Source organism: Cornus florida, unplaced genomic scaffold (genome assembly GCF_030987335.1).
Source record: "Cornus florida cultivar Cherokee Brave unplaced genomic scaffold, ASM3098733v1 CherokeeBrave_3.0.0_Hap2_Chr10, whole genome shotgun sequence".
NCBI lineage: Eukaryota > Viridiplantae > Streptophyta > Magnoliopsida > Cornales > Cornaceae > Cornus > Cornus florida.
The window spans coordinates 111,946,726-111,958,984 of NW_026775580.1; the positions used below are offsets into that span (position 1 = coordinate 111,946,726).

At 36.3% G+C, this 12,259-nt stretch overlaps 1 protein-coding gene across 1 annotated transcript; it reads left to right on the forward strand.

Annotated features, from left to right (window-relative positions):
• The first annotated feature begins 1,220 nt into the window (after positions 1 to 1,220).
• Positions 1,221 to 10,391, forward strand: LOC132277186 (putative E3 ubiquitin-protein ligase LIN). Its single transcript, XM_059778961.1, has 15 exons — positions 1,221 to 2,264; positions 3,661 to 3,894; positions 3,987 to 4,072; positions 4,154 to 5,308; positions 5,421 to 5,565; positions 5,677 to 5,934; positions 6,120 to 6,426; positions 7,025 to 7,149; positions 7,229 to 7,345; positions 8,086 to 8,214; positions 8,295 to 8,417; positions 8,771 to 8,881; positions 8,988 to 9,134; positions 9,638 to 9,880; positions 10,079 to 10,391. The coding sequence occupies exons 1-15, from the start codon at positions 1,296 to 1,298 to the stop codon at positions 10,094 to 10,096; spliced, it is 4,167 nt and encodes a 1,388-aa protein (XP_059634944.1). The 5' UTR covers positions 1,221 to 1,295; the 3' UTR covers positions 10,097 to 10,391.
• Positions 10,392 to 12,259: the final 1,868 nt, after the last annotated feature.

Consider the following 12,259-nt stretch of genomic DNA (forward strand, 5'->3'; position numbering starts at 1 on the left):
TCTCCTATAAATGCATTCAAGAGGGATATATTTGTTTCCCACCCAAGTGCATCTGGCTGCTCCCATTGAAGTATGATTGTTACTCTTTATATATATATTGGTCAATATATATATATATATAAAGAGTAACAATCATACTACCTTCGGTTGGAGAAGTACAAATGGTTGTACTATAAAATACAGGGTAACATTCAACTTTCCTCATGTGAAATTCTTTGAAAACAGATCATCATTATTATTATCGTGGCATTACTTAAAAAATAACCTCAGAATCTAAATTTTCACATAAAAAAATGGAAGGTCCTATAATATATCAATGTATGTTTTTACATTTACAACCGCGCGAGTAGTATTTTACCTGCAACAAACAATGAGGGCTTATGTGAACGCACAAGTTGTATAGTTTAGGATGAGAATTCCACTTGGCGTACATGTACATATATATATTTTATGCAAAAGCCGAATGACAAAAGGAAGAAGCAAATTTTGAGTTATGGAAAGTTGTTTGCATAAACGGTCAAGCCGGCATGGACGGCATACCTGTTCTTAATTCTTTCTTCCACTTCAGTTTTGCGGCGGAATTTCGAATCCATTAAATTACCACATTAGCTCGGTTCATTTTGCTTGATAAAACTTCGCCACCGGGCAACAGCTGTAACAATACAACCCTGAAATACCTAAATAGCCCTCTATAATTCTTTGTGGAGGAGGAGTGTAACCCAGGAACGTGGGATGGACGGACTTAATCCAATTGAAATTTTCTTTCCTTCATAAACCGAGTTAGATCAATTGTTGATCGGATTAATAATAATAATTATTATTATAATTATAATTATAATAATAGTAAGGCTATCAAGATTACTTTTATGATCTCTTTTTATTAACTGTTACATTGTATCATTTATTAGACAATTCAGATTAAATTGTTATGAGAGCACCTTCTTGTCTTATTCTTGAAATAGTAATATATGTCAAATTTTTATTAAGATTAAATTGTTCAATACCATTTTCAAGCTCAACTATAATTACAGTCGAATTATAAATTTATAATCCAAACCATAAATGTATATTGAGATAGTTTCAGATTCACTTGCTTAAATTACACTCTTATCTTGTAAAAGACTGGTATTTTTAGTTTACCTATTCTCAAGTAATGTTACATAGCAAATATTATAAATCAAAACAGGTGATTGGATAAATTGAAAGAGGGAGGGAAAAATAAATAAATAAATTAAGTGAAAGAGGTTCCAAGAAATTGCTATAGTGATTGATTTTGATCAGTCCAAAAACCGGGTATGACCCCAAGGACATTTACAACTCAAGGGTACGCTAGGTCATTTCAAATGCCGTCCTATAGTTTTCGCGCCAGCACAATCAACAAAGATTTCCGTTTTTTTATTCCTAAATTGATACTCTCTTCCCCAACTCAAAACCCAAAACCGAACAAAACCCTCTCAAACTCACCATTTTTTCCCACCACCACCACCATCATGTCCACTACCACCACCACTTCAGCCCAAATTATCGGCCACACCACCGCCTTTATCTCGGAAACAATCTCGCAGTCCGAGCTCCGCCACCGCCTTGTCTCCACCTTCCGCCATAAGATACCATCTTGGGACCAAATCACCCTCAAAACACTAAACCTTGCCGCTGAAACTCTAGAAAAAGCCATCTCCACCACTAACAACTCCGCTAGATCTTCCTCTCTCCGGCTCGCGGAAAAGCTACTCCTCTCTTACTCTGAAAATCCATTTTGTTCGTTTCTTTTATCACTCACTTACTCTCTTTGTCACCGTCCCATCGATGCCGCTCTTAGCCTCCTTGACATATTCTATACCGACCCTAACTTGGCAAGATTGGAAATTGCATCCGTCGTGTTCGAGGAATTGTTTCTCATGCATTTTCTTCCTCTTCTTCAATGGTATAACAATCAAAGGTCGAAAATTTTGCTATCCCTTTCGACAAATGATAATGATGATAAAGGAGGATCAATTTCATCCACAAGGTTGTTGTCTAACATGAGTGGCTATCAAGCTTCGGAGTTGAAAGAGTTGGAGAGAGATTATGAGAAGGCGCTTGATGAGAATTGCAAGGTTTTTGTTGGGTATTTCAAAGAGCTTTTGGGAAATAATGATGGAACTCGAAGAATTGATCCACCATCATTGGTAATGAGAATTTTTGAAGAAGGAAATAAATTCAAATATAGCAAAGATGAGAACATTAAAGCTGAAGAATCTGGACTGCAAAACGGACGGTATAATGTAATGCTTTATTTTCTGAAATTGTTCCTTGGTTTATGTTAATTTTTGTCAAATTATCTCTGTTTCTACTTGATGCAACCTTAATTGTTCAATAAGATAAATCTCTTCTCACTGACTGAATTTTAAATTTACCAATTTTCTATTTGCAATTAGTTCTTATATTGCATTACTTTTCAAGTTTTGATAATTTCCATCATAATTATTGTTACTACTGTTGTTATCAAGGCCTTTAAACATAATAATCATGGGACTCTCTGGAATGACATTAGAAGGAATGGGTTAACCTTGTTGTTACTTGTTACTAATATTGCAATAATAATGGAGTTCTTTTTCAATTAAATTTGGGTTGAGATCCTCTTCCTCGATATAAATTGGAGTCTTCATTTTCCTTTTTGTGCATTGAAATATAAACCATGTTTCTTGTTTGTGTTTGCTCTTCATCTTTGACTTTGTCAAGCAAGAAAATGAAATAGCAATTAATATAGTTTTCCTTAGAAAATGAAGCGTGACAACTCATAAACTTTGAACTATTCAATCAGTGGGTCACCTTGCACTAGATAATTCAAAATTTGATGAGATAATTTTTTTTTTTTTTTTTTTTTTTTTTTTAAATGAACAATTTGATTTTAATGTTTTCACATGGATCGATGCATTGGATCCTTGCAGTTGCTTGGATTCTTACTAATGGAGTAATGGTTATGTGAGGCCTACTCATAAATAATTGAGATTTAAGGAGATTGGGAACTTATAGGACAGAAGGAAGTATAGAGAAACTTTGCATCAGTCTAGGAAAGTTTTCTCAGTAATTCTGTTATATTTTACCTTTACCTTTTTAATTTTGGTGTGAAAAAAATTATTACATGCTATATAATATCTTAATGAAAATATGCATTTTAAGGTGTTTTAATAGATTAGTATACTTCTTTAATTATGTGTTAATTAAATTCATTGAATCATTCAAGCTCTATCACGGGTATTTCTCTCTCAAATTTTTCTCAGCAATTCTGTTATATATTTTACCTTCACCTGTTATCTTTGGTGTAAAAAAAATTATTATTACATGCTAAATAATATCTTAATGAAAGTGCTACGCCTTTTAAGGTGTTTTAATTGATTAGTGTACTTCTTTAATTATGTGTTAATTAAATTCATTGAATCATTCAAGCTCCTTGCATCACAGGTCTCTCTCTCTCTCTCAACTTTTTTCTTTGTCAAAATTTGTTTAATATAATATATGCTTGTGGGTTTTGGAATTATTAGCACATTTTCAATGTTTGTCTGTGTAGTAGAAACAGTGACTTTTAGAGTCAACCAGCAGTTTCTCTAAATTTTGTTTGAAAAGTTGAAGCTTGGTTATGTGTATGACCCATTATTTTTTTCTTCCAATTTCATGCAGCCAATATGGGCTGAAGGAGAAAACTCAGTTGAGCTCCACAGCGGCAGTGGCAAAAGCCTAACCAAATTTCCATCTTTTTGTCCTGAAAGAGTCTCTCCACAAATCCTCATGAAACAAAGATCTTCAAGGAAATTGAAAGCTTCACCCAAAAGAGATTCTGATTTTGAACTCGAGTCTTCTTCTGATGCCCACTTGAGTGATTCTTCTTCTTCAGATTCTGAAGTAGAAACAGAGGTAATCGATACTAACAAGATACAGATATCTTCTATGGACTGATTTATCTATGTAATTTATTATAGTCATAAAAATTGTCCTTGGTCTTGTAGGAAAACAAGGGAAAATTAGCTTTTTTCAACCCTATACAGAGCCAATCCCATAAATATAAGCTGTCATTTTCTGCAGAATCAAGCCGGTATGTGTAATTTAGGAAAATACTCGTCAAAATTACATTGTCTTCTGCGCTACCTCATATTTGGATTTTTCCTGTTATCAGTTCACCAGATCCTCTCATGGCAGAGATTGATAATCCACCAGGTGGCGGAAAAAATACTCCTCCAAAGGACTTTGTCTGTCCCATAACCAGTCACATATTTGATGATCCAGTCACTCTTGAAACAGGCCAGACTTATGAACGCAAAGCCATCCAAGAATGGCTTGACAGGGGAAACTCCTCATGCCCAATTACGCGCCAGAAGCTGCATAATAGTCACTTGCCTAAAACAAATTATGTACTCAAACGACTCATAGCAAGCTGGCTAGAACAGAATCCCAGCTCAACTCTGATCCAATCCGAGAACTCTCACCAGGAAAGTGAACAAATTTTCAACCCAGTGATGCATTCGACTTCTCCTAACAGTGTAATAACCCAGGCCACCATTGATGGCACAGTTAGCGAGCTGAGACTCGCTATCACCAATCTCTGTATGTCAGAGATACTGGAGGAGTCTGAAACAGCAGTCCTCCGAATTGAGCGCTTCTGGAAAGAAGCTATTTTGGAGGTGGAGATTCAAACTATGCTTTCGAAACCTCCAGTTATTAATGGGTTTGTCGAGATCCTTTTCAATTCTGTTGATCCCCGGGTTCTGAGGGCCACAGTTTTTCTTCTGTCTGAACTGGGGTCAAGAGACAATGGTGTGATCCAGACACTTACACAAGTTGATTCTGATGTGGAATGTGTTGTTGCTCTTTTCAACAAGGGTCTGCACGAGGCTGTTGTGTTGATTTATCTGTTAAGGCCTTCCACCATGAGCCTTGTAGAGATGGACATGGTGGATTCCCTATTAATGGTTATCAGTAAGAAAGAGAATGATTTGCTTAAGATGTGTATGAAACCAAAAACAGCTTCAGTGCTTTTGCTGGGACAGATTCTTGGAAGTGCTGAGGAGAGTACTGTTACCGAAATTGTTAGGAGTGTGATCTCAGAAAAAGTGGTTGAAAGTATTGTGAACAGCTTGGAAGCTGAGTGGGCAGAGGAAAGGATTGCGGCAGTCGGGATCTTGTTGAGATGCATGCAGGAGGATGGCAAGTGCAGGAACGTCATTGCTGATAAGGCTGAACTGGCTCCTGTTTTGGGGAGCTTCATAGGGGCGAATGATGGAGAACGGTTTGAGATAGTTCACTTTCTCTCTGAATTAGTTAAATTAAACAGGTATTTTTTTTGTTGATTTGCTGTCTCTAGTCATGGGTATCATATTGAGATTGCTTCCAATAACTGGGGCTTATATTAACATGAAGGATTTTCAATGTTTTCTTATCTCCAGGAGGACATTTAATGAGCAGATCCTCCATATAATAAAGGATGAAGGTACTTTTAGTACTATGCACACCCTTCTCATATATCTACAGACAGCCCTCCAGGATCAATGTGCTGTTGTGGCCGGTCTCCTCCTCCAGCTTGACCTCCTGGTTTGGAACTCTCTCTCTTGTTGCACGCATGCACTCTTGTGTGTGCGCTAGTTAAACTGAGTCAAGAATGATTTGTAATAGAAATTTAACCAATAGTATTTTGGTTTGCAGGTGGAGCCAAGAAAGATGAGTATATATCGAGAAGAGGCAATAGATACCCTTATTTCATGCCTTAGAAATTCAGACTTCCCTGCTGTCCAAATAGCAGCTGCTGAGACAATCTTGTCCTTGCAAGGGAGATTCTCATCTTCTGGAGAACCCCTTTTGCGGGCTTTTCTCCTAAAACGTGCAGGACTTGAAAAAAGTTACAGGTCTCTAATGCGAAAGGAGCAGCTAAGCAACAAATCTGGAGAGATACAAGAAACTTTGGTTAGCTTGGACATTTCATATTTTGGCATTTGTTTATTTTTAAAAAATATACCATAGTATCGAATTGCTGCCACTTTTCCTATTATCGTATTCTTTGTGTTTTGTTTATTTGATTATATCTGCAAAAGTATTAAAGATTTTTTCTTCTAATGTCATTATATTTTATCTATAATTTGCATTTCTAGGAAGAAGAGAAGGCTGCTGATGAATGGGAGAGAAGAATGGCATTTGTGCTAGTCAGCCATGAATTCGGTTTGCTGTTTGAGGCCTTATCAGAAGGCTTAAAGAGTAGATATGCAGAATTATGTTCAGCATGTTTTGTGTCAGCCACATGGCTCGTACACATGCTCACAGTTCTTCCAGACACAGGATTAAGAGGAGCAGCTCGAGTCTGCTTGCTCAAGCGCTTTGTATCAATATTCAAGTCTGCAAAGGACACCGAAGATAGAGCCCTTTCCATGCTTGCTTTGAACAGCTTCATCCGTGATCCTGGTGGGTAGTTGTCTATTTATATGTGGACATTGCTGTAACATTTAGTGCAACTCGCTTATAATTTAGATAGACAAATTTACCAGGATCTCTTTGATTTAAGTCTTTCCATACATTAAATGAAGCGTTTTGACAACACTTTGAACTAAATCAATGCCATTTTGTTCATGATGCTTTCAAGGGAATAGTGTCATCCATAAAAACAGTCGCTAGCGTCAAGAATAGTTACTCTTAAAGGTTGTGTCACCCAATCCAAACCACCCAAAAGAAATCATAAGAAGTGTGTATAACTTCCTTCTTTAGGAAAATAAAGAACACTGTATTTACTGAAAAAAAAAAAATTAATACACTGAAAAAATAATAATCAATGTCATATATTCATACAAAAATATATGGCAATAAAAATGAAGTGGTGGTTCTCTTTGGTATGTGACCACACTCAAGGTAATATCTGCATATTGGATTTTTCTTTTCATTTTAGTAGGTTTCTCGTGGTTTATTCAATCAAATTTAGTATGCTTGCCTTGCATTTTCCATCTATTCCTGGCTTTTTAGTTCCGTAAGTACTGAAAATTAAACTTGTTTGACATTCTGAATTCAGAGGGACTGCAAGATCTAACGTCCCACATGAAGGATATTTTGAAGGGTCTGAGAGAGCTTAAGAAATCCTCTGTCGTTGCATTTGATATGCTGAAAGTTTTATCAGAAGGGCATGAGTCTAGTGCTGTAAGTTGTCGAACTTCAGTGTTATCTTCTTCCAGAAAGAGGAATTACCTAAACGAAATATTTTGATTTTTGGCATCAGGACATGTGGAATCATAAAGAATTAGTTGAAGAAGATTGTAGCATAAATGGAGAAGTGTTGTCAATAGCTTGCTTTAAAGAAAAGATAATTTCTGGCCATTCAGATGGAACAATAAAGGTAAATAAGACAACTTATCTTATTTTCATGTAATTTCCTGCTTTCCAGTTTCAACTTATCTAAATTGCTAAATCATACTGATAGATGGAGACTTTAGTCATGGACTGGTTGCATTATCTTGTAGACACTACACATGCAGATCCTGAAATGAATATATAGAGCATATCAGTGCATAATGTCAACAAGGAACAATGTACCAAATATATACATAGATCAAACAGAAACCATATGTAAGCGACACGTAAAAGAATATACGTCCATGAGCTACCATGGCATCTCATTCTTAATATTTAGTTCAGTGTTCATTGGTTTCGAGTGGTTTTTATGGATATACACATCAGTTAATACAATCAGTTTGTGGGCACAAATGCACAAGTGGATGGTTGGATGAATAAGGAGCATATGCTCGTGCACATTTTCCATTTGTTGCCAGTTAGTTGGAAGATTCTTTTATGGTGATCTATTTCCCCACTCCCAAGATGATTAGCTTTCCATTGAAAAATGGTCCTTCAATTTAAGAGAAAATGTCCAGTAAAGCTTTAGACACGACTACCATCAGTTAGCATTGGTACAGTCAGATGCATTGGCAGAATATAAAACAGTGCTTGTGATATTAATTATGTAGGATTGGCACGATTAAGCTATTAATCCCCATAAAAACCTCATGTAACTTACAATATAGCAACAACAAGAACTTTGCGAATTTTGAGTCTAATGACATGATTTTCCAAATTATGAAGGTCTGGACTGGTAATGGTAGGGTTCAGCTTGTCCAAGAAACCAGAGAACATACCAAGGCAGTTACCAGCTTGGCAATTCTACAGTCAGGGGAAAGACTATACAGTGGTTCACTTGATAGAAGTGTGAGGGTATGTTCTGTTGATCCCTCTAACTCATGAGTATCATGACGTAGTTTGAACTGCTTTAACACTTATTTCTCCAATACTAGGTCTGGACAATTGGGAATGAAGTGATGAACTGCATACAAATTCACGATATGAAGGAACAGGTCAATAATCTAGTAGTTGCAAACAGCATTTCATGCTTCATTCCACAGGGAGCTGGTGTCAAGGTATGATATGAAGTCCATCCATTTACCTACCAAATCCTTTTTATTCCTGTAATTAACAGTAAAGAGGATGGTTTGACCTTCATTTCATAAGCAGGGCAATTGTTTGCAGGCCATCACAATTAGTCAATTACTTAACCTGTCAAGAGAAATTGATAATGTTATATCTTATTCCCTTTTTTCAGTCATTTTCATTTGTTCAAGTGCTAAAACTTATTACTGTTTTCACCATCGCTATGTTATCTAAATTTTTTGGTTTGGATGGTAATAGGTTCAGATATTAGTATCTGGCTAAGGTGCATTAAAAAAGTTGCAGAGATATTTAAACTAAACTTTTATTTGGTATTCTTTATCAGTTGCACTCATGGAACGGAGGGTCCAAATTGTTGAATCCTAACAAATATGCAAAGTGCTTGGCTCTTTCACACGGAAAATTGTACTGTGGATGCCACAACAACAGTATTCAGGTATCAAAATTTAATTGCACCATCTTATTTGCATCTGCACAACTCTGAGCCCATCTCATTGTTAACATCAGAATTATATGACATACGAATTTTCATGATTTTTCAGGAAATAGATTTGACCACAGGAACAATCTGTACCATTCAGAATGGGTCTAGAAAATTGATAGGGAAAGCAAATCCTGTCCATGCTTTGCAAGTTCACGAGGGACTAGTATATTCAGCCAGCTCTCCATTGGATGGAGCAGCTGTCAAGGTACTTCTTTAAGCAAAGAAAAAAGAGGAAAAAGAAAATAAGAAAAAATGAATAAATTCTATATTATTTACCAAATAAAAAATAAAATCCCCATGTCCTCCACGTGTATAAATGACCTATTGTCTAATCTTTAGCAACTGCAAAGAATAACCAGATTTTACAATGAAATTTGATTTTTTGGTAATTTTCTTGATTGCATTACACACTTCCACTTTTGACGGTAAAGGCTTTATTTTGGAGGGTGAAGAGAAGTAATTTGTCAAGTATAAAGAGGATCACACAGTTTCTTTTCTTTCCTTCTTTATAAATAATAAAATGTGTTAGCATTTGTTATAGTTGAAATTAATGAAGGGCATTCTTCTTTCTCAATTTGCTTTCAATTGCATGCCATATGCCAAATGTAAGCTGTGGAAGACCAATTAAGCTCATTGAGTAATTCTTTTTTTTTTAACTTCAGCATTGTGAAATATGTTTGGTAACGGTTTGTTTTGTGTATAAAAAAGATATGGAGTGCTTCAAATTACAATATGATCGGATCACTGCCATCTACACTGGAAGTTCGAGCCATGGCCATAAGCTCAGAGTTAATATATTTGGGGTGCAAGGGTGGGATAGTGGAAGTCTGGTGCAGGAAAAAGCATGTTAGAGTGGAAACACTACAAACCGGTGGGACTAGTAAGGTTCTATGCATGGCTCTTGATAGAGATGAAGTCTTGGTGATTGGAACTTCTGATGGTAGAATTCAGGTAAATTGTTTTTCTTCTCAATATTAAGAAAGGAACAAATAACAATGTGTGTGTAAATAGTTTCAACTTTCAGTCTCTTGTTTTTGTCTGCATATCATTTGGCACTATAAAGTTCTACAGCAAGAACAATGTTAGGGATATATCTATTGACATTGGAATTAACATATGGAAAATTTGTGTTGATTTTCACCTTTGCAGGCGTGGGGATTGAGTTAAAAGGAAGATGCTGGAAAATCACACAGTTACAGATGAACAACCGAGATCTAAAAAAATCAATTAGCATTCTTTGGGGTTTTAGAAATAAGTTCTCTTTCTGAGAGGTATTCTGGGCAAATGTATATGGTTCAAATTAAAATGTAATAACCTTTGTTCTTTTGTGACAACCGTTTGAACTATAAAAGTCTATTTATAATAATGTACAGAAACTGACTTATACAGTTATACATGGGGATGGAATATAGACTGTTCTGGATAACAAAGAAATAGAAAATAAGAGCATATGTTTATCTCCTATCCTATGTTTTAGATATGAACTCTGATATTTCTGTGATGCTAGTATCTTCTTCGAACTGAGTAAGTTGAAAGAGTTGATCACCAATTACCGGTAAGCAGAATCAGAAGAATACAACAGCAAAAAGAATTAGAAAAGTAAAAACACAGTAAGCATCAAAAGAGAATTGAACCCACCCAAGTTAATTCTCCTAACATAACCAAAAGTCAATATTGTTTCCTAATGCAGATTGCTTATAGATTTGATTATCAATTAATCATTTTTCAAGGCACATACAAAACATATAAGGTGGCTGGAATCACGATAAACAATATTGAATCTGTTAATATCTTTACAAGAGCCTCTGTTGGGCTATATATAAGAAATTACAGAGAGAAAAATCAGCAACTAACTTAATTTTGAAAATCCTATAATCAGGAATCCTTGATTCTCTATCAATCAAATCCCTAAACTCTAGGAAACAAATATTTACACAATTCTAGTGCTAACCTACCACTAATCAAGGAGACTAACTCATATTTTTCCACACTCCCCCTCAAGCTGGTGAATAAGTGTCAACCATTCCCAGCTTGGAAATAATTTCTTGGAAGATAACACGGTTGAGTCCCTTTGTAAGAACATCTGCCAATTGACCTCCCGTGGGAACGTATGATGTGCAAATTAATCCGCTTTCTAGTTTTTCCTTGATAAAATGCCTGTCTTTCTCAATGTGCTTAGTTCGATCGTGTTGCACTGGATTATGTGCAATGTTGATTGCTGATTTATTGTCACAGTAGAGTTTCATTGGCCCACTCCATTTAATCTTCAAGTCTTCCAGTATAATCTTCAGCCATAACAACTCACAGACACCTTGTGCCATTGCTCTAAACTCAGCTTCTGCACTTGACCGGGCTACAATATTTTGCTTCTTGCTTCGGCATGTTACCAAATTGCCTCCAAGGAATGTACAATAACCTGAAGTAAATCTCCGATCCATAAGGGACCCTGCGTAATCTACATCTGTGTAGGCTTCAAGGACAAGCTCAGAATTTCTCTTGAACATTATCCCCTTCCTAGGATTAGCTTTCAAGTAATGAAGCACACAGTAGGCAACTTGAAGATGAATCTCCTTGGGGTCATGCATGAATTGGCTAATGACGCTAACAGAATATGCTTTGTCCGGCTGGGTGTGGGCAAGATAAATAAGTTTTCCAACTAATATCTGGTACATCTCTCTATCTACTGCTTGATCTCCAATGGCCTCTCCAAGTCTATGGTTCGGCTCTATAGGTGTTGCAGCTGGTTTGCTTGCGAGCATTCCTGTTTCCTTAAGAAGATCGATGACATACTTTTGCTGCGAGATGAAGATACCTTGTCTAGACTGAGCCACCTCTATCCCTAGAAAATACTTCAATCTCCCCAAATCTTTTATCTCGAATTCTTTGATCAAACATTGTTTCAAGGCTTGCTTCTCCTTCTCATCATTTCCAGTCATAATTATGTCGTCCACATAGACTATCAAGGTCGTGACTTTCCCTGAAACTGAGGGTTTGATGAAAAGAGTGTGATCTCCCTGACTCTGCTTATATCCTGTAGCTAACATCACCTTAGTAAATCTCCCAAACCAGGCACGAGGCAATTGTTTTAAACCGTATAAGGCCTTCCTTAACTTGCATACCTTGTTCCCTTCAACTCCTCCAAATCCTGGCGGGATGCTTATATAGATTTCTTCTTCCAGATTACCATGCAGAAAGACGTTCTTCACATCGTACTGCTGTAATTCCCAATTAAAATTGGTTGCTAATGACAACAAGATCCTCACAGTGTTCATTTTTGCAACTGGAGCGAAGGTCTCTTGGTAATTAACTCCATATGTCTGAGTGTACCCC